Genomic DNA, 23,545 nt, shown 5'->3' with positions numbered 1-23,545 from the left:
TAAGTTTTACCTTACTGACTAATGATTTTTGCTTTATATACCCAGTTTTTTAATTTGTGTTTTTTAAGAATGGAGGTTGTTAGCCTTTATTTCTGGAATACAGCTGAAAACCCTGGAAGTAAAGATTCTAAGTTATCCCTTTAGGGCAGGAGCTATATAGGACAGACTCTATAAACTGATTTTTCTGTTTACTTTAAATTAAAGGTAAACTCTAGGGTGTTTATTTTCTGCCAAGACTTGTGTTCATGGTCCCCTATTTCTTCTGCAGCAGGTAATGACATCATTAACACCTGCCTGTATTGCAAGAGAAGCTGAGAACCCTGAGTTCAGGACTTGGCAGTTAACTTAGCAGGAACTGACTTCATTTCACTTTGTATTCAATTATCATTTTATCTATACATATGTAGAAATTATTTTTATTAAACACTTCATTTGTATGAACATTCCCAAAACAAGCTTAATAATTATTTCTGTCATAAGCAGTATGGTTTTTTCCACACCATTTTCTCACATACAGATTCTATTTCAGGGATAGTTTCAGTTTCTGCAGGAACACCTTTGTGAACTTTGGAGTAAAAATGAAATTATCTATTAAAAAATACTTAGATACACTTTTTAAGGTACTGTAAATATCTAGGCAGTTATTTTGAGTGATTAAAAATTATTTATCTGTGTGATATCACTGGAGATTTCAGTTCTGTTTTTATAACCTGGCTAGTAAATGTGTTTTCTTCTTTTAAAAGTATTTGTAACATGAAACCTAACACGTGTTCAAGTTTCTGTAGTTCTTACATTGTGTATATGTTGTTTTAACTTAACACATTTATATTGACTTAAAACTGGTAAGTGATTTATAAAAATATGTCAGAATAAATCTCCTCGTAGACCTTTATTTGTAAGTTAAATGAAAATAAAACAGAACAAAACACTGGCATTAATTTCATTAATTAGAAAAACATATTTTTGCATACCCACTGTGTTATTAGTTAGGGTTCTCCAGAGGAATAGGGTCGTGTGTGTGTGTGTGTGTGTGTGTGTGTGTGTGTGTGTGTGTGTGTGTATCACACAGACTTATTTTAAGGAATCAACCCATGAAGTTTTGGATGCTTGGCTACTCCAGAATTTGCTGGGGATGCCAGCAGGCTGGAGACTCAGGAAGGAGCTGCAGAGCCTGGAGGCCATTGACTGGCAAGCTGCCTCTCGTTCCAGGGAAGGTCAGCCTTTGCCTAGGCAGGCCTTCAACTGACAACGCCCACCCACATTCTAGAGAGTCTTTTTTTTTACTCTTTAGAGTTCAGTGATTTAAATGTAAATCTCTTTCTAAAACACCCTCACAGAAACACCCAGAATAACGTTGGACCAAATATCTGAGTACCTAGCCCAAACAAGCTGACACATAAAATTAATCATCACACCCACTAAATGCCAGACACTTAAAACTGAAGATAAGATGACTGGAATTTGGTCCCTGCACTCATGAAACTGACCAGTAAGTGTTAGGGGTGAGGAGCTTACATCACGAAACAGTATAATTAAAATTCTAGATATGTGAAGATGAGTCTGGAAAGTCAGGAGTAGCTGAGATGACTATTTTTATGTGAAGTAATGTGCTTTTGAATTATTAATTTGAGATTTGAGTTTGAACGTGACATGATCCGGTTTGCTTTCTACATAGGCCAGTCCTATAAGTAATGTTGTGAATGGATACAGGCAGGACAGGACTGAAGGCAGGGTGGCCAGTGCTAGCAGAATTGTTCAGGTGAAAGATTCCGAGGGTCTCAAACTAGGGCAGTGGTGTAGAGAGGAGACAGAAAAGACACCAGCCCTGCTTCTTAAGTGTATGTGTTAAGATTTCAGTAGCAGGTACAATGCATGGAGAATACAGAAAGGAAGAATACCTGTAAAAAAGAGAGAAGCAAGAGACTTTAAGGAGGAGGTGCCTGGTACCTCCTTGGCGGTCCAGTGTTTAGGACTTGGTGCTTTCACTGGCCTGGCCCCGGGTTCATTCCTTGGTCAGGGAACTAAGATTCCCACAAGCTACATGGCTTGGCCAAAATAAAAAAAACGGTAGTTGTATGCTGTAAAGATCAAGTAAGAGGAGTTAGTTAATACCTTGATTTGTCAATAAGATCTTTTGAGAATGTGACAAAAGCAATTATTAAAAAAAATCTTTAAAAGTAGCTTTTAAAAAGTTGGCTTTAAAAAAAAATAGTCAAGATATATACATAATTGAGTGGTGGTGGTGGTGGTGGTGGTTTAGTTGCTAAGTTGTTTCTGACTCTTGTGATCTCATAGACTATAGCCTGCCATGCTCCTCTGTCCATGGAAGAATTTAAAAGTGCAAAAGAATGAACAGTGAAGGAAAAATTAGCCTCGCTTTACCCTGAGACCCTCAGACTTGGTCTCTTCCTAAAGGTGTCTCCCATGTTTAGTTAATGTTTGTACATCATTTAGAATAGTGTCTGAATATAGTGAATCTTGTATAAGGATTAAAAAAAAAAGATAAATGTCCTCACAAAGATATTCTGTATTTATGCACTAATATATCTCCACTTTAAAAACATTAAGATTTAGTGAATTGCAGCTTAATGAATTTTGACAAGTGTGTATATGACCACATCACAATTAAGATTTATAACATTACTGTTAACCCAGTGTCTTAATGCCATTTTATAGTAAATGTCTTTCCTTTTCCTCAGCTCCTGACAAACGCTGATCTGATTTCTGTCTCTATAGTTTTGCCTTTTCCAGAATGTTGAATAAATTGAATGGTACATTATGTAGCCGTTTGTGTCAACCCTTATTGCTGAGATTCATCTATGTTGTTATATTTATCATTTGTTTATCATGTGTTATCATGTATCTTTTCTGTTTGTTATTGTTTTATTCTTTACCAACATTTAGGTTTTCAGTTTGAGGCTATTGTAAATACAGTGGTTGTAAACATTCATGTACAAATCTTGATTGCATATATTGTCTAATATAGCCTGTTAGGTACATATTCATATAATAGTGCACAGGCCACTTGTTTAGAAACTGAAGATGTTTTCCAGAGAGGTGGTACCATTTTCATTTCCACAAGCAATGTGTGAGATTTCTGCTTATTCCACATCTGCTCTAGCTCTTGGTATTGTCGGTTTTTATAGCTTTGATGATGGTATTAGGTATTTAATGTTGTTTTATTGGATTTCATTTCCATTTTCCCTAGTTAATAATGCTGACTAGTTCATCATATATTTATTTCGCACTCCTATCTCTTCTTTGAAGTATCTGTTCAGAATTTTTGTCTTTTAAAAAATTGGATGGTTTACTTCCTTATTATTGAGTTCTAAAAGTTCTTTATATATTTTGGATGCCAGTGCCTTATCAGATAAAGGATTCCTGTTTCTCACTCTCTGTCTTCTCTTCTCCTTTTTTACATATGTTGTCCAGTTGTTCAAACACCATTTCTTTAAAAGATTAATGCTTTTTCCATTGAGTTAGACCTTTGTTGAAAATGAGTTGACCACTTATGTGTGGATCTGTTTCTAGATTTTCTGCTTGTTAATCTGTATGTCTATCTATTCTTCAACTGTACAACTGTATATAGAGTGTGCCTTTTTTGGATAAGGTTTGAGATCAGATAAAGAACTTCATCTTTGTTCTACTTTTAAAAAATTGTTTTGGCTAATCTTTATGTTTTCATAATAAATTTTTAAATCAATTTCTACCAAAAAAAAAATCCATTTGGAATTTTTCTTTGGGATTATGTTGAATATTACATAGATCATGTTTGCATTTATTAATATATCTTCAAAATATTGAGTCTTCCAACCTTTGAACAAGATCTTGCTCTCGTTATTTAGGTTTTTTGAAATATAACCCAGCAGTGTTTGTACTTTTTTATGGAAATATCTTCCACATTTTTTATGTTTATCCCTAAATGTTTCATGTTTGTGGGTGCTATTGGTAATGGCATTGGTTTTTAATTTCAGTTTCTAATTCTTCTTTTCTAGCATATAGAAATACAGTTGTCTTTATATATTGACTTTGCATCCTGTGACCTTGCTGAACTGACTTATCTTGTAGATTTTTGCAATTTTCTGCATTGATGATTGTGTTATCTGTTAATAAAGACAGTTTATTTTTTTCTTGCTAATCTGTATGGTTTTATTTATTTGTCCTGCTTTATTGCCTTGAGTGAAACATCCCATTCAGTGTTGAATAGAAGGTTGATTGTTGAAACAGAAAAACAGGTATCTTGACTTTGTTCCCAACCTTACAAGGAAATTGTTCAGTCTTTTGCTATTATATAACATGATGCTTGTAGGTTTTTTATACAGCTCTATATCAGGTTAATAGTTCCTAGTGTTCCTGCTTTTTTGAGAAGTTTCCCCCCCATAATTATCAGTGAATGTTGAATTTTGCCAAATGTTTTCTCCGCATCTGTTGATAGTGACATGATTTTTTCTGTTTAGTTTGTGGATATGGTGAATTTTATTTTTAATTGATGGATTTTTTAAATTTATGTGATACAGGTTTCCCCCACTATCTGAAAGTAAAGCAATGCCTATGAAACCTTTTGTAAGCCAAAATGGCCTGAAATAAAGAAGCAATTGCCTTAGGACTCATCTTGCTAATGAATGCACAAAATAAATCCAGACAGAACACAGATTCTCATACACGGTTCAAAGCTGTGGTGACTGGATGCTGAGATACTGGGTGCAGTTGCCACTCTCGCTGCTCTTGGCGGGTGCTACCTCAGTAATGGCTAGCTGTGAAGTAAAACACTGAATGGCATTTTTTGTTTCTCCATAAAAGTGAAAATCCTCTTTGGATTTCTTTCAGTTAGCAAAAACAGGTGCATGTCTTTCATAAAAGCAAAGTGACATAAACTTTTGAAAAGTGTGAAATACCTGTATATACATACACAGCAAAAAATTACCATTTTAACCATTTTTAGGTGTACAATTCAGTGGCATTAAGTACGTTTACAGTGTTCTACAACTATCTCCACTATCCACTTCCAGAAAGTCTTCATCATCTGAAGTAGAAATACTGGTTTTAGTATCATTATTACGGTAGTGCTAGACTCATATAGTAAGTTTGGAAGTATCTCCTTCTCTTTCATCATCTCAGAGAGTTTGGTATTCTTCCTTCATTAATCGTTGAGTAAAATTTACTGGTGGAGCCATCGGGGTTTATAATTTTTTATGTAAGAAGGCTTTAAGTATAAATTGATGTAAAAATAAATATAAGACTACTCAGATTAACTACTGCTGAGTGAGCTTTGGCAGTTTGAATCTTTCAAGGGTCTGTCCATCTCTAAGCTGAATTTAATGGTATAAAATTGTTCATAGGATTCCTTTGTTATTCTTTTAATGGCTATAGCATCTGTAATGATATTTTCTCTCTTATTTCTGATATTGATAATTGTTTCCTCTCTTTTTATCCTGATGAATCTAGCTAGGGGTTTGTAATTTTTTTTTTATTATTTTCAAACAAGATTGTGATTTCATTGATTTTTTTTCCCTGTTATTTTGTTTTCAGTTTTACTGATTTCTGTTCTTTATTTTATCCTTTGTTTATTTGCTTTGGGTTTAATTTTCTGTTCTTTTTCTACTTTTGTAAGCCAGAAGCTTAAGCTGTGGATCTGAGAATTTAGTGATATATATTTCTGTTTAAGTACTGGTTTAGCCCTGGCCCACAAATTTTGAGAAGCTGAGTTTTTACTTCATTTCATCAAAATGTGTTCTAATTTCCCTTTGGTTTCTTCATTCAAGTCCTGTGTCTCTTCTGATTTTGTTAACTTCTTTTATCAAGTGCTAATGTCACCAACTATAAATTTGAGTACTTTCAATTTTATCAGTTTTATGTACTTTGAAGCTATGTTGTTATATACATATACATTTAGGATTGTTACATCTTTTTGATGACTTTACAACTTTATTATTATGTGATTTTCTTTCCATCCCTGGTAATATTCCTTGTTCTGAATTCTCTTTGATATTAATATAGTCACTTCAGTTTTATTTTTTTTAGGGTTTGCATGGGGTATTTTCCTCCCACCATTTTATTTTTAGCCTATCAGTGTCTTTGTGTTTAAATTGGTTTCTTTTAGAAAACATGTAATTGAGTCTTGCTTTTAAAAATACCCTTTGACAATCTCTACCTTTAGTTGGGAGTGATCAGACCATTTGCACTTATTGTAGCTTTTGGTGTGGTTGGATTTAAACTTATCATTTTTCTAATTGTTTCTATTTATTCTATTTATTCTTTGTTCACTTTTTTCTCTTTGACCTCTTATGTAGTCATACATTTTACTTATCTTTATATGTATAAAACCCATAATTCATTGTTACTAATTTCACTTTATATAGTCAATTTTCTCTCTGTGTGGTTAGTTAGTTAGTTCAGTTGCTCAGTCGTGCCCGACTCTTTGTGACCCCATGAATCGCAGCACTTCAGGCCTCCCTGTCCATCACCAACTCCCGGAGTTCACTCAGATTCACATCCATTGAGTTGGCGATGCCATCCAGCCATCTCATCCTCTGTCGTCCCCTCCTCCTCCTGCCCCCAATCCCTCCCAGCATCAAAGTCTTTTCCAATGAGTTAACTCTTTGCATGAGGTGGCCAAAGTACTAGAGTTTCAGCATTAGCATCATTCCTTCTAAAGAAATCCCACGGCTGATCTCCTTCAGAATGGACTGGTTGGATCTCCTTGCAGTCCAAGGGACTCTCAAGAGTCTTCTCCAACACCACAGTTCAAAAGCATCAATTCTTCGGCGCTCAGCCTTCTTCACAGTTCAACTCTCACGTCCATACATGACCACAGGAAAAACCATAGCCTTGACTAGACGGACCTTAGGCGGCAAAGTAATGTCTCTGCTTTTGAATATGCTATCTAGGTTGGCCATAACTTTTCTTCCAAGGAGTAAGCGTCTTTTAATTTCATGGCTGCAGTCACCATCTGCAGTGATTTTGGAGCCCAAAAAGATAGTCTGCCACTGTTTCCACTGTTTCCCCATCTATTTCCCATGAAGTGATTAGAATCACAGAAAATACATTTAACCTCATTTTTACCGTTTTCAATACTCTTCATTTGTTTAGATCCAGATTTCTTTCTGGTATTATACTCCTTTTTGTAGAACTTCCTTTAATATTACTTGTATTAGCAGGTCTGCTGGCAGTGGTTTCTGTGAACTTTTGTTTGATGAGAAATTTATTTTGTATTCATTTTAGAAGTTACTTTTGTGTGGGTATAGGATTCTGAGTTTTTCTGTTTCTTTCAGCACTTTCAGAGATCTCATTCCATTGTCTTCTGGTTTGCGTAGCCTTTTATATGAAGTCTGCTGTAATTATCTTCTTTTTCATCTTGATATGCTTTCTTCCTCCCTCTAAAGGCCTTCAGAAATGTCCTTTTTTTATTAGTTTAGCAGTGTAACTGTGATGTATCTAAATTTGATTCTTTCCCTTCTTTCTCCTCTTCTTTCCTCTCCTCCTTCCTTTTCTTTTTCTCCCTGTCTCTTCATTTTCTTCCTCTTCCTCCTCCCTTTCTTCTCCTTTTTGTATTTTTTCTGCTTAATGAATATGAATATATTGGATCTGTGATTTGTTGTTTTTTAAAAAATTTTTGTCAATTTCTCAGCTATTATCTTCCTTTTCAGATATTTCTTCTTCCTTGTTTTCTCTCTCCTTGGGAGTTTACGGTTATATATATGTTAGACCATTAGTATTGTCTTATGGATCCAGGATTTTCTGTTCCTTTTCATTTTTCACTCCGTTTTTTTTGTGTGTTTCAGTTTGAGTAATTTCTGTTAATTTATCTGTCATATTACCGACTTATTTCTTCAGGTGTGTCCATCTGTTAATAATGTTATCAATATTAATTTTAATCTGTTGTATTTCCCCCCTAGGATATCCATATGCTTTTCTTATAAGGTTTCTGTTTTTCTAATGAAATTTTCCAAATATTCATGCATGTTGTCTGCCTTTTTCATTAGATCTTTTATCCTGTTAATCATAGATATATAAAACTTATTTCTTAGAGTTGCTCTAGCACTTGGGTCATCTCTGGGCTCTGTTTTATTGACTTGTTTTCTTATTTTTAATTTTCATTCATTTATTTTTAATCAGAGGGTAATTGCTTTACAATGTTGTATTTGTTTCTGCTATGTAACAACATAAATCAGCTATAAGTGTATGTATATCTCCCCCCCGACGACCACCACCCGTGAGCCTCCCTTTTATTGACTTCTTTATCATTTGACATATTTATTTTTGCAATTTTGGGTGGCTTATAGTGTTTGAATGAACAGTGGACATTGTGTATTGAGAAGCAGTAAAGGCAGAGTTAAGTAGTACTTATGTTAAGAAACAGGCATGTCTCTTTTTCTGTCAGACTGTTAACATGGAGGGTGGCATCAATCTAGTTGGTAGTTAAGCTCATTTTGGGTGTTTTGTTTCCACAGTCACTATTAACTTCAGATTCCTTTAGCTTTGGTTTGCCACTGTCTTTGTTTTGTGTGGGGTGAGGTTTTGGGAAGATTTTCCTCAACTTTTCTGCACCATCCTCTGGTTTCATCAGTCCTCTCTTTGCTATGCCATGAGGTGAGGGATATATCTATGCTTCCTAGTCAATTGCTGTTGCTTATTATTTGGTTATAGGCTTATGTTGGATATAAAAGCATAGTTCATGATTTTCTTGTACAGCTTCATTCTTCAAACTCTGTGTGCCTGAGTCTCAGAAGTGGGTTTTTTCCTAATGTTTCTACCTCCTTCTCCATGATAGCCAAACTTTACTTTTGTTTTTTGTTTGTTTGTTTGTTTGTTTTGTGTGTGTGTGTAATAAAGTTTTATTAAAGTATAAAGGAGATAGAGAAAGCTTCTGACATAGGCATCAGAAGGGGATAGAAAGAGTACCCCCTTGCTAGTGTTAACAATGGAGTTATAAACTCTCCAGTAAATCAAAAGAATGTCTGGAGGTTGTAAAGACCTCATCAGACCTACTCCCATAATTTACAGAATTAGCCAGAAGGTTTAATCCAGAGACTGTCCTCAGGCAGAATACATAATACATTGTTGTTATATAATCCTTGTAAAGAGCAGGTCTACTCCCATAATTTACAGAATTAGCCAGAAGGTTTAATCCAGAGACTGTCCTCAGGCAGAATACATTGTTGTTCTATAATCCTAAGTAGAGAAGGAAAAAAAAGTTTGTCCTTTCTTCCTCCTTGAGAATTCCAGACCCCTCTCTCCTTGGGGACCCCTAGACTTCTTATCAACCTGCCTAGGAAATGACTCTCTCATTCCCCCCTTTTCTTTTAGGAGAATTATGTTGCCTAGGGAAAAGTGGCATCGTTCTCGTTCCAGAACTGCTTCCGAGCTGAGAAGGGGCATTGTCCCTAAATTGGACAGGCAACATATTCTCCTAATCCTCCTATGAGGATATCTGATCCAGGGGCCCCAAGTAGTAGCTGGAGGAAGGTGCAGCAGTAGCAGGAGTTTGAGCAACCATTTGTAACTTAAAAGCTTTCATGTGGCTAGAAACAAATTTAGTTACACAGTTACAGATGTAAGGCAACGTAAGTCATTAAAACAAGTTAAAATTAAAAGACACATTAAGTCCATAGGTAAAGTGCAATGTATTGCACCAGTCCATTTTAGGGTTGGTAGATGTCATCAGATGAAGGAGAGGCATCGCATGTAATTGCTGTCGAAGGTATTCACACAGTTGGAGAAAGTCTTTTCCTTGAAGTGGAGATGTCCACCACGGGAAACCTTCCACTGATGAAGAGAATCTTTATAACCTCCTTAGCCTGTTCACTACAGAGAACAGCCTCAATCCATCCAGTAAAAGTATCTACCCAAACTTGTAAGCAAGAATATCCATTAGCTTTTGGCATATGAGTAAAATCAGTTTCCCAGTCCTCTGCAGGATACTTCCCACTTCGTTGTAATCCAGATGGGGAGAGATTTTGCTTCCAAAACTTGTTCAGCAGTCGCCACGGCATAACCTGCTTTAAGCTTTCCATCCTGAACAAAGAACTGCCATCTGTAAATATTTCCATGTTAGGATTGTCTAATGGGGTATCCATTAGTTCTTCCCAAGCTGCATAGTTTAAAGTTAGGAATTGAGAACAATCGTGATCAAGTGTTTCATTTTCCTTCTCAGGAAGGGAAGTGGCAGGATTTAAATTTCCACAAACTTTAAGCTTAGTTACTGGTCCTTCTAACAACAATGACTAGTATTTAAGAAGCCTACTGTCTGTCATCCAAATATTAATCTTAGAATTTAAGATTCCACTCACATCATGAGAAGTCAGTACAGTAAGGTTTCGTCCATTAATTATTTTTAAAGCTTCAGGTGCTAATAAAGCCGCTGCCACAATTACCATTAGGCAGTGAAATTACATCTAATTCTCTGCTTAGATAAGCAAGAGGTTGCTGGTGAGGCCCTCGGGGTTGTGTCAAAACTCCCAAGGCCATACCTTTCCTTTCAGTGACAAACAAATTCTGACCCTGTGGGCAAGCTCAGAGCTGGAGCTTGCAGGAGAGCAGTTTGAAGAACCTTAAAAGCCTTATGAGTTTCTGGTGATCAAACTAGTTTGTCAGTTTGGGCCTGCTGAGTTTCAGCTATAAGTTTATGTAAAGGCTGGGAAAGTTCCCCATAACCCGGAATCCAAATGCAACAGTAACCTGTGATTCCCAAAAATCCTCTCAATTGTCTTAAAGTCATAGGTAGGGGATGATTTAGTATAGGCTTAATTCTCTCAGGGCCTATGGCCCTAGTCCTTTCTGATATGATTAGGCCCAGATATCTAACTGATTGTTGACAAAGCTGAGCCTTTTCTCTTGATGCCTTGTAACCACAGCCTGCCAGAAAGTTTAAGAAATCTTCTGAGGCTCGCGAACAAGCTTCCTCTGTCTCAGCACAGAGCAAAATATCATCTACATATTGTAACACCACCGCTTCAGAGCTATTAAAGTTTTGTAGATCCCGTGACAAACTTTGTCCAAATAAATGAGGACTGTCACGAAATCCCTGGGGCAAAACTGTCCAGGTTAACTGAGAAGCTGGCTGTGTAGGGTCTTCAAAGGCAAATAGAAATTGACTTTCCTCTGCCAAAGGCGCTGAATAGAAGGCATCTTTTAAATCAATTACTGAGAAATATTTGGCTCGTTCAGGAATTTCAGACAATAGAGTATAAGGATTAGGCACCACGGGGTGTAAAGGAACTACAGCCTCATTTATTATACGTAAATCTTGAACTAGTCTCCATTTACCACTTGATTCAAACTTTACTTTTGAACTATAGGTTGTCTTAGCTGCAGTAGAGTTTTCCAGCCCCTTCCCCAGCATTTTCAGAAATCTGCTTTATATTGGTGAAAGGATTCGCTCTCAAGGTTTTCACCCACTTCTTTTTTTCCTGGGAGCAGGTAACTTTTGCTTCTGATCTTTTTGCAGAAACAGTGAGTCTTTGCCTTAGCTTTTGGAGCAACAAAATTTCTTGCCTTATCTCAGAGGCAGACAGGATTTGTTTCTCCCTTTTCTCTTGTAGCTTGTGCTGTTTGCTTTGTGTAAAAGAAGAGTCTAGTGAGTGAAGTCACTCAGTCGTATCTGACTCTTTACGACCCCATGGACTGTAGCCTACAACACTTCTCCATCCATGGGATTTTCCAAGCAAGAGTACTGGATGGGTTGCCATTTCCTTCTCCAGAGGAGTGTGCAAATTTCTATGCTGTTCTCTCTGCTTCACACCTGCACCACTGAGTGGGGCTCTTTGGTTCTCTGCTGTATCCATCCAGTTGTCCTGACTTCCCAAAGGAAGCCCATAGAAAAGAACTCTCCGGAGTTCCTCCTAATTTTTATAAACTGCTATGCTGACCCTCACAGTCTTTTAGAATTCATTAACATTTCATCTGCTTTCTTCTTACCAATATTTTTGATATTTATCTCTTTCTTCTTTGCCAATGTTGAAATATTTTGTGAGCTGAACCTCGCCTCAGAGGGCTTTGTCACTCTCTAGAATTCATGTCATTTGTTTGCTTTACAATCTCAGATCTCTGATGGGTTTGAGAAAAGTTATGATTTCTTACATTGTCTGAGTCACTGTTACATTTCTACATTCTAAGGAAGAGCAGAACACTCTTTACTATTTAAAAAATACACTGATCTTGCATCTTGTTTTTTTTTTTCAATTACATGGGGTTTTAGTTACAACTTTGAGTTTGTAAGATATAACATCAAGATATAACTGGCATGTGCTTCATTCTTTGTTATATTTGATTATTATATATTGTTCAAAGTAATACTCATATATGTATAAGAAGTCAAGACTCATTCAAGATTAATGATATAAAGACTCAAGATTTATAGTAAAAAACCATGCTGTCCTGCCCTGGGACTGCCCGTTTCTGTTACCTCTTTTACAGAGGCAACCACTTACTACCTGTTTTAGCTGTTCTGTTATTTTGTACTGTTAGTAACTTACACTGCAGTTTCTTGATTTTTTTCTTTTTAGATGTTATCTGAGTTCCTGCTTTGAAAACCGAAGTTAGTTTTCTTACTCAACATGTATAGTATTCTGTGTCTCTCTAACTTATCCCTGTACCCTCTGCCAAGTAAACATTTCATGTACTGTTTAGTGTCTTTGTTTTTTCTTTCTTGGAGTTCTTTATCTTCCTCTTCTATGTTGGATTGTTTGTTTGATAGATCTGCTGAAGACCCAGTGTTTTGGTTCTTCTCTTCACAATTTCCCTTTTAATTCCTTTTGCCTCTCTCCTGTTGAGTTGCCTGCTTTCTGGACAGTTTCCTTGTTCTTAATTTATTTTCTTGTGTTGATGGAGTTCATGATTTCATCATTTCCTGATAGCGAATGCATGAGTAATACAGTTTTTTGAGACCTTGTAGTTCTGATATATCTTTATATTTCCCCCACAATTAATTGGTAGTTTTTCTGAGATATGATTTTAAATAGGAAATATTTTTTCCACAGTTTTGAAGGCATTGTACCAATGTTTTCTACCTCTCAGCATTACTGTTGAAATTCCAAAGTCTTTGGATTCTTTAGCCAATTTATGAAACTTACATTTTCTCTCCCTTGTGATGCTTTTCTCACATCTTTTCTCAGAAGTTCTGAAATTTCTTGAGTGATTGACTGGATTTGTGTATTCTTTGATAAATTGTTTTTGGGTGTTTGGGTTTTAATCCAGAAATTCATGTAGTTTAAAAGTGGGGAAACTTTTATATTTTTTCTCTGATGATTTCTTTCCTTCCGTTTTTGCTCTTGCTTCTTTCTAGGATACCTGTTAGTCTAAAGAGTGATTTTTTGCTTCTTCCTTCCTTTTTTTCTTTTCTGTTTCTCTTTTTGTTCTGTTTACTGGAGATTTCTTCAGTTGTGTCTTCCAGTTCTTCTTTGAAATATTTTCCTTTGGCTACTGTGTTTTTTATTTCCCAGAGCTATTCTTCATTCTCAGAATTTTCCTTTTTATAACCTCTTGTTCTTGTTTAATGGGTATAATACTTCTGTCTCTCTGAGAGCTTTTTTTTTTAAACCCTTTTTTGAGGTTTTATTCTGTCCCCTGTGTTATGCTCACCATTCCTTGTGGATTGGGAGACTGATGATTGTCTTTAGAGGCCCAGTGATAAAGGGAGCTGAGGATCTTATCTTCTAGGATGTACCTTTGGAATCCATCTCTATTTTCAGTGTGATATATAGATCCATCCCATTCTCAGCTGTACCTGGTGTCCAGAGTCTCTTTGTTTTAGGCCTTTCTGAAGAGGCAGTATTTTAGGAAATTTGTCTCCTTGGGGGTCACAGAAGTGACCTGGAAATTTCATAACATTTGAAAGACTTCCAAACAATCTTTTTATTTTCATACTCATCCAGGATTCATCTTTAGAAGTACCAGGTGTGCTTCTGATTCCTGAGGCTTTCTGGGGTCCTGAAGCACAAATCAGTTTACTCTTTGTAAGCTCTTTGTTAGCTTCTAGCTCTGCAGGTGAGGTTTCAGCTGGCCCACATCTGCTAAGTTAGTTATAATTAATCTACTCTCCATGTTACAGATTTTGACGTATCTCTTCTCTTGATTCCTTTCATATTCAGGGGAGGTTGGGGGCAGAGGGAAGGAGAGAGAGTTTATGGATTATTGGATTATCAATTTAGAGTTGTTTGGGGAGAGAGAAGAGATTACTCTTAATGTTTACTCTGTCATGTTAAAGCAGAAACCTTAGAAAAGCAGTTTCATTAGAGTGTTGAGATAGAAATCAGAGAGCAGCAGGCTTGGGATTCAGTTGAAGAAAAATTAGGCTTAGGGAATAAAACCTAATATTTAAATAACTTTGGTTGTTAGTGGAAGGAGAGAAAAGGAGGAATGAAGTGCTAAATATATTATTACCAACTTCAGCTGAGCCCTCAAATGCCTGAGGATCTGTATTCTTCTAATCATTGAGCTCTTTCTTTCCCAGACTGTTTCCTTCCTGTGTACACTTTCCTTAGATTTATAACCTCCCTCCCTCCCTCAGCGCCCCCTTCTCTCTATGATCCTGTCTCCTGCTTCACAGAGAACATGTGCGTGGGCGTCTCCTCAGGCCTTCCCACCTACGTGTATCTGCACTGACACACGTTACCTTCTCTTCCACCCTTTCACAGTTGCAAGCTATTTGCTAGAAATGTAGTTTGTGTTTGGAGAAGGCAATGGCACCCCACTCCAGTACTCTTGCCTGGAAAATCCCATGGACAGAGGAGTCTGGTGGGCTGCAGTCCATGGGATTGCTAAGAGTCGGACACGACTGAGCGACTTCACTTTCACTTTTCACTTTTCACTTTCATGCATTGGAGAAGGAAATGGCAACCCACTCCAGTGTTCTTGCCTGGAGAATCCCAGGGACAGCGGAGTCTGGTGGGCTGCCGTCTATGGGGTCACACAGAGTCGGGCACAACTGAAGCAACTTAGCAGCAGCAGCAGCAGTTTGTGTTTATATATGGATTTAATTTATCCATTTGATCTTTGACATCTGATAGCATAATATAAAATAACAATTATAAAAAGAAATATGTCTCCCCCCACCCCGAAGTACTCCACAAAAGAGAACATAACCAGTTAATGTCACTTATAATTTGATTAAAATACTACTTCAAAATATCTGACCTCAGAGTGTATTTTACACTAAATGTTGACCAAATCATCTGGTAAAAGCCAGGATATTCCAGATTTTGCTTAGAGTTAGGGTTTAGTTTTCAATTTTTTGTACCTGTCTTTAGCAGTATTCAGTGACCCTTATCAGGACTTTTCCAGAACAGACATAATAATATTTCTATCATTAATTTAACTTCAGAAGTGATAAAAAAATCTCTTTTAGTTACTTTAGCACTTGCAATGATTATTGTTTACTGTTTGGAAACAAATTACTTACTTCTTCACCACCTTGATAGAGCCCATGTTATACATAATATATATACTAAACATTATGCTAAATATGAGGCTTTCTTGATGTAAATTGTAAGTTTAAATAGATAAAATCAGGAGGCATAAGAAACAGATATGAATGTAGAAAAGGGATAGATGTTATAGTTCTTGTTAGTGATTCTTGTGTTCATGGTCCTGGGGTCAGCAGTGGAGAGGATGAACAAAATAACCTGTACCCTATTTTTATTAATTAGGATTAACTTTTTTTTTTGAATTTAAGTTTCTTTCCTGAATTTAAACAATTGGTTTAATTTTCCAGACAGGGGAAAACAAAGGATGGAGTGGTCCAAAGGCTGGGTTTCCTGAACCAACAAATAACAGTAAGTTTCTACCTTTATATTAGCTACACTTGGTGTTCGTCAGTGATTCCATGACATGTCCCTCACTGGGAATTTACTGGGTCTTTTTGGGCCTGAGATGCTATGCTCAGTGTTTTGAAGGCTTCAGGAAGTTGTGGTGTTTGCTTTCCTGCAACTGAGAGAAGACAGAGAGACTCATATCTTTAACATGGTTAAGTCATTGCAGACAGAAAACCATTTTATCCATAAAGTGATGATGTTGTTTTTTTTAAAGTTGTTTTTATTGTGACATTATCACAGTAGAAAAGAATCAAGAAAGAGAAACAGTTATCTACCAGTCCAATATAACCCAGCATTAACTGTATCCACAGTTCTACTTTTTTAGGTACGCACACAGACACTTTTACATAATTAAAATATAGACAAAAATTTGTAGTGTGTTTTCATTTAACACTGTAGTACACATTTTTTAGGTTGTGCTGAGTCATTAGAATTGTTGGTATTTTATTAAAATTACTAATTGAAATATCAGAAATGTAAGGATAAAATTGCTCACAATTTTATTCCACATAATAGTATATCATCATTTAAAAATCCACTTCAGTTCTACTGAAGTGGGAGAAGGGAGCTATGGTGATAGCTCCCTTCCTGGAGTGAATCCTCTAACTAAATACTTCTAAGTAGTTAATGGGAAAATGAAAGGGTCTTCTTGAGTCTTTGGGACCTTGATTGTTTTCAGCTCAAAATAATCTACATGTCACAGAGAAACATTTTAGGATGGCAGGCAAATTTTGCTCACCTAAGATAATTACCCGTGTTTGGAGAATCCTTCTAGTTGCTAGATAGCATGCTGCCTGATTCATGAATCATCGAATAAAGCCAATTAGCTCTTCAAAAAATTTTAAAAAGAATAAAAGTAAAAATCCATCAGGTATTTCTGTTTTCAAAGGTACATGATCAAGCTGTTTTACATTGAAAGTGTAGATATTTTTAACTTCCACCCTGCCTCTCCCCCAAAGCATCTGTTTTCACTGAAGTGACCATTTTAATGTAAATCAGTAAAATGAAACAGCCAGCCAGTGAAGACCCTGGCAAAGTGAAGTCCCCAGTAAAGTCGGATCTCTCTCATTTCTAACCCCAGTTCTCTTCCTGATAACCTTCAGAAGCTAAATTAGCTTAAATACGTAAATTGTTGTCATGAAGAGTATTCTTTCATATTAGGAGCTCATCTTTCGATGTATAATGAAATTTGTGACAATTCTTATCAGAGCCTGCTTATGAGAATTGAATTCTTGGATTATCAAAACTAGCCTCTTGAAAAAACTATTTCAGTGAGGCGATGGTATTCATGAATTATTTTCTGGGAATAATCTAAATAATTCAGTATGACTCTGGGCCTTTTGTCTATGTATGTAAAGATGATGAATGTGATAGGCTCAGCACGTTGCCCAAAGGAAAAATGGAATCAGTTCAGGATTCTCAGAGAGTTCTAATTCCTTTGTTGTTTGAATATAGAGGGTTGTATTTACTTGGGCTTCTCTGGTGGCTTAGACAGTAAAGAATCTGCCTGCAGTGTGGGAGACCTGGGTTCAATCCCTGGGTTGGGAAGATACCCTGGAGGAAGGCTTGGCAACCCACTCTAGTATTCTTGCCTGGAGAATCCCATGGACAGAGGAGCCTGGCGGGCTACAGTCCATGGGGTTGCAGAGACTTGGACATGACTGAGTGACTAAGCACAGCACATAGTTATTTGATCAAGGAATGTGAGAAACATTCAGTTGATTTCAGTTTTATGTAAAGTACTTAGAACAGGGGCTCTTTCTTTGTAAGCACATAATGAATGTTAGTTTTCTTCCATGCCTTCTTCCCCCCACCCCATTTTTATAATAAAAATTCTATGATTTTGTGTAGGCTTGCCAAAAATGTCTTTCTTAAACTTATCTCTCAGATTTTTCTGTATGTACACGTGACCAAAGAATATGTATGGTTTGTATTTGAATGATTACTTTTGACATTAGTTTTTTTTCAGAGAACATAAACATTACATATTTAAATATGGAAGTCAGGTAGTTGTTAATTTGTTAGTTTTAACATGAAAGCACATTATAGATGACCTGAAGCCTCCATCACTAAACAGTGGTAATTTGACCCTCATCTTTACGTCTGTTGATTTATTATTATTATTATTATTATTATTTTACTTTCTGAGGGATTTGGAGCTCCTTTGCAAGTAGGGGAAGAAATATCACAAAAGGGCCAGTGAGTTTCACTGATGAGAAAGAATGTGTAAGAATGTCTAAAAGATTTGCTTTAAATATAATGTTGGAAATGATAAGCTGTTTGAAGCATCCTTAAAATTTAACCAAATGTTAGCACTTTAGGACTTGCTCTGGTCTCCAGTGGTTCAAAATCTGAAAGAAGAATGCTCCCTGGCCCCTTCCCAGTATTGTGGAGGTGAGAAAGCTGATACAGAGGTTCTCTGAGTGGGCCCTGCCCAGGTTACCGCGGACAGTGAGGGCGGTCCAGCTCTGACAGTTAACTGTCTCTCTTCTCCTGAGAAGAGAGTGTGGTTCTGTGATAGTGGAACCCCTGGGTTCTGTGTAGTAGAACCCCTGAGTCCTCTGGAGCCAGCTCCTAGCTACTTTAAATACAAGAAAAAGTAGATCACTATGATGACTCCATTACCTAAAAAATAATTTAAATTCACATAGTATGATAGCTTTTAGGTTAAAGTGTCTTCTACTTAATCAATTCCTTAAGTTTGAAATTCTGCCCTAGGTGTTTCCTGTCCTGTGGACAATATGTGTCTTAGTGTTTTTCAGGCAGAAGTTAGAGCAGGGGTTGCTCAGGGTGGCACGTGAGGGGAAGACAGGAGTTTGAGACTGCCTGAGCTGCCTGCCTCGCTGCCGTATTGTATGACCTTGAGCAGCTCAGTTTACACCTTCTTGTTCAATGTGCTCTGTTATGAGATACACATACCAGTTTATAATGTTAAGTGTCTTTAATTTTCTAAACTTGATTAATCACCCTGGAGTAGCATCTAAAAAGGTAACATTACTTTGTAAACAACAAAATGTCATAAAGTGACTCTCTTCATTGTTTTCTTGGCTAAACTTTACTTCACAAATTGTAGTTGAAAAGAACAAAATTTTAACCACTCATTATTTGGATAGATACTATGAAATTAACTTGGAGCTATAGTATACAAAAATTGAGAGAATGCAGAATTGTAAAGGGGAAAGAAGACAATTTTAGCCTGATGCAGTTAGCAACTAACTGTCTGCTGCTGCTGCTAAGTCGCTTCAGTCGTGTCTGACTCTGCGACCCCATAGATGGCAGCCCACCAGGCTCCCCCATCCCTGGGATTCTCCAGGCAAGAACACTGGAGTGGGCTGCCATTTCCTTCTCCAATACATGAAACTGAAAAGTGAAAGTGAAGTCGCTTAGTCATGTCCGACTCTTAGCGACCCCATGGACTGCAGCCCACCAGGCTCCTCTGTTCATGGGATTTTCCAGGCAAGAGTACTGGAGTGGGGTGCCATTGCCTTCTCCGGCATCTAACTGTAGGTAGACCAAAAAAACTTAATGTACATGTGCATTTAATATTTGAAGTGGGAGATATTTTTTTAAAAGATTACAGTCATAAGAAACTGCTAACAGGTACAGCTAAGAAATAGTTTAAATGGCTTTGCAAGTGATTGTGATTGCATAGCCGGGTTCCTGGCTTGATTGGCTGCAGATTTAAAATATGGACCTAATTTTTACATCCTTCCCAGGCTTTCTTCATTGTCCTGAGTTGCAGAACATAGAGCATTCTAAGTGTATTTTCACCTTGTGAATCACTGTCATAGTCATGTCAAAGTGTAAGAACACATAACTCTGTAACGTGAGGTTTGTGTTAAATTTAGCATGGGGGCAATTTTATGCTTGGCATGCACATAAAAAGCTAGATTTTTACAGATGAATGACTAGCAAGTTTTTTAAAATATCATGCATTTTAAAGACTTACTGATGGCTCATGGAAAATTTTGTAAAATACTTAGATACAGTTCAGTTGATAAAATCTTTTTTTAATTCACATTCCATGTTTCTTATTAATACAGGATTTTACTTAAAAGCAGGTTCATTGTTTCTTAAAGGTAAACTCCAGCTTAATGCAGAATTGGATTCAGCTCAAAGGTATTCACTGGTATGTGCCGAATCCACCCACTAAAACATTATTTGGAGGCATTTTTCACATAAATATTTTTCCGTTAACCTTTTAAAAAGTTTTATTTAGCCCCTGTGAAATATGCTGACTCTTCTAGGTTCATTAGAGATGACCCAAGACAAATACTTTTGGGATGGGAAAGAATTCTTATTAACCTTTGCAGTATTGAAGTTGACTTATCAAAAATTTTGTCACTTTTGTGTTACGCTTAAGACACTTCAGTCGTGTCCATTTCTGTGCCTGCCAGGCTCCTCTGTCCATGGGATTCTCCAGGCAAGAATATACATTTCCCTTTGGGGCCTTCCATAATAGAAGCTTCTTTGTAATGAGACCGATAAATTACTTGGAGCCAATACTATTTAAATATAAAGCCAGGTGATTCAACTTAATTATTTATTTGAACATAAATACTCTGTTGGAAGTCTAAGAGTGTAGCTTACTTGTGGCAGTCTTTCTTTTTCTTCTTCCAGTTTTATTGTTATAATTGACGTGTAACACTGTATAACTTTAAGGTGTACAGCATAATGATTTGACTTGCCTCATGAAATGATTATCACAATAAGTAATGTTGGTGACTACTTTCTAGTCGTGGTGTGCAGGCTTCTCATTGCGGTGGCTTCTCTTGTTTGTGGAGCATGGGCTCTCGAGCACAGGCTCAGTAGTTGTGGCACACGGGCTTTGTTGCCCCATGGCACGTGAGATCTTCCTGGACCAGAAATAGAACCCGTGTCTTCTGTATTTGCAGGCAGATTCTTAACCACCAAGGAAGTCTCAATTCATTGGTATTTCAATTAAGGGTATGAGAGTGTTAAACTTATCTGTTCTAGGCATACCAGTTGAGTTAATAATCAAATGCCCATTTATTTAAGGAAAAATAACCTGAAACTAGAAGGAAAGTCTTTAATCAGATTAACACAGTGTATTTTTCTGAAATATTCTCAAGAAAGATTGAATGAATTTAAATTTTTGTGATTTAAAAAACTTGCTTGACTTACATTTTTACATGCAAAACGATTTCAGATACATGTTTTTGAAAAAAGGAAACCATATGCACAATTTAAGGCTGCATCCATTGATTGCGGGATGACAGTGTTCTTAAGCGTAAGAGCAGAGAATGAAATCATAAGAAAGATATGGATTTAGATATATGAAAACCAAAAATGAATTCAAGGAACAGCATAAGAAGATAAAAAGTCAAATGATAGAGGGCATAACTTGCAGCCTATGTAGCCATAGGTTAAAAATACACAAAGGACACTTACAGATTAATAAACTGGTGGCTCAGTAGTAAAGAATCTGCCTTCTATGCAGGGGACACTGGTTCAGTCCCTGGGTCAGGAAGATCCTCTGGAGGAGAAAGTGGCAACCCACTCCAGTATTCTTGCCTGGGAAGCCCATGGACAGAGGAACCTGGCAGGCTACAGTCCACAGAGTCCCAAAAGAGTTGGACACACCTAGCTACTGAACAGCAATAGAAAAATGCCCAAAGAACTTAGGGAGTCATTTAAAAAGAACAGAAATTAAATAATGAAACTGTTCAGCAATCAGGAAAGTCCAGATTAGAAATAAATGTTACATAATTTCTGATCCATATAATTGACGAGAATTAAAAAATGATTATTCCAACCATTGAAGCAACAAGCACTCACCAGCTGTTACAGGATTGGGAAATAGCAGTGCCTTTCTGAAGAAGTAAGAATACAAAGTTTAGGACCACTTTTTCTTATAACTTAACTAAAAGATATGGAAAAATATAAGAGAATTTTTTTCTGTAATAAACATACTCTGATTTATAATCAGAAAAAAAAATTGAAGTATATTTACAACACTCACAGATGTACAAATTTTGGCCGGAATTTCACAATCTGTTTGAATTTAAACAAATGATATGTATGTTAAATAGCTAGGGAGGTAGTTATCTGAACACCTAAGGCTCTCCACTTGAGCCTTTTATGACTTTTTTTTAAGAAGAGAAAATGAGTAGTTTTCTAAAGTTTGAATGCAGTTTCAGTTTCTGAAATGTGTTTTGGAAAAGTGAAATATGTGCTCTGTACTCTCAGAGCCCTATGGGGATCAAAGGTGTTTGGAACTAGGATTTTTACAACTGAAAAAAGCAGAGCAGTGACACACAGATGAAAGTCTCCCAGACTCAAAGTTGAGGTATTAAGAACTACAGTGTTGATTTTCTCTGTTATCAAAGAAACTCTACAATAAACATAGGAGAAAATAAGAGTAGTAAGTACTCATTCATCAGCTTGTCTAGAAAGATGGAGGTTTATAAACTCCCAGATAATATATTGTAATTTTCCAAGAGATGTTAAACTATGTGTTATTTTTAAAGAAAAAATATAGGTAATACTTGATATATAGTAAATTTAACATATATGTTATGACGCATGATAATAAACACTTAAGATTCCTACCACTCCATTTGAGACCCACAGTGTTACCAGTGTTGTTACCCTCTTTCACGTCTCTTGGCTGGCTTGCCTTTTCCCACCTGAGGTCACTGCTTGCTCTGGATTTTACATATAGTCCTCCCAACTTGTTAAGTATGTCTCTCTAACAGTATTTGTTTAGTTTTGCTTTTTTAAACTTTAGGGAAAAAATGACATTATGCTGTATACTTTGTGGAACTTTGTGTTCCCACTTCAAATTGTAATTTAAGACTTTTGTTAACATATAGTTATTTCATCCACGGTGCCACTGTGTGCATATTCTGTAATTAATTTATTCTCCTATCAAGCCACTGAGGTTATTTGCAAGATTCTGTTATTATAAACAGCATCACTGTAAACATTTTTGACCATGTCTCCTGGTACACATGTGTAAGAGTTTCTGGGAACACACCTTGGAGTGGAATCTGTGTATAACTGGGTGTGTGTAAATTCAGATTTACAGGAAATACTGGTTGTTTTGTAGTAGAACTGGAGTGCCCTTCAAAATATCTAGTAGAAATAGAAACATTTTAAAGTCACTTTTATACCTTTGATTTCATTTTGATGATGTTTTAGTTGGATTAGTTCAAATTTAGTTCAAATTCTATTCTATCATTGTTAATCTCTCAGTTGGGTGCGACTCTTTGTGACCCCATGGACTGTAGCCTGCCAGACTCCTCTCTCCATGGAATTCTCCAGGCAAGAATACTAGAGTGGGTAGCCATTCCCTTCTCCAGGGGATCTTCCCGACCCAGGGATCGAACCTGGGTCTCCTGCACTGCAGGTGGATTCTTTACCATCTGAGCCACCAGGGAAGCTGTACTATATAAGAGTAAAATAAATGAGACTATATCATTAATCTTATTTATTTTACTCTTATATTGTTACTTAGTCTTTTGAATGGGTAAAAATTTTAAGTTCAAAAAAGATGAGAAATCTCCCTTTCGTCCTCTTTGGCGCAGTTTCCACCCTGTCTCTCAAACAAGTAACTTTTGATTAGTTTCTTATATATTACTCCAGAATCTTTTTATACATATAGAAGCAAATTCAAATGTGGATAAAATAATATATACCTTTATTTAATATGTTTTCTAGACATACTCTTCTACAATTTTCTTTTCATTCAACAGTATGTCCCAGAGATCCTT

The 23,545-nt window shown here is 36.5% G+C and overlaps 1 protein-coding gene across 15 annotated transcripts in view; it reads left to right on the top strand.

Moving 5' to 3' along the window:
* STAU2 (staufen double-stranded RNA binding protein 2) overlaps window positions 1-23,545 on the top strand; it is a 315,973-nt gene that overhangs the window by 126,341 nt on the left and 166,087 nt on the right. For all 15 annotated transcript variants that reach the window (XM_052651501.1, XM_052651499.1, XM_052651497.1 and 12 more), the window contains one exon: window positions 15,710-15,770. In XM_052651501.1, coding sequence (XP_052507461.1) covers window positions 15,710-15,770 — 61 coding nt within the window. The remainder of the gene's footprint in view (window positions 1-15,709; window positions 15,771-23,545) is intronic.

The sequence above is a fragment of the Budorcas taxicolor genome, chromosome 14 (genome assembly GCF_023091745.1).
Source record: "Budorcas taxicolor isolate Tak-1 chromosome 14, Takin1.1, whole genome shotgun sequence".
Classification (NCBI taxonomy): domain Eukaryota; kingdom Metazoa; phylum Chordata; class Mammalia; order Artiodactyla; family Bovidae; genus Budorcas; species Budorcas taxicolor.
Note: the sequence above shows the minus strand (reverse complement) of the source record. Positions and strands in the feature narration are given on the sequence as shown.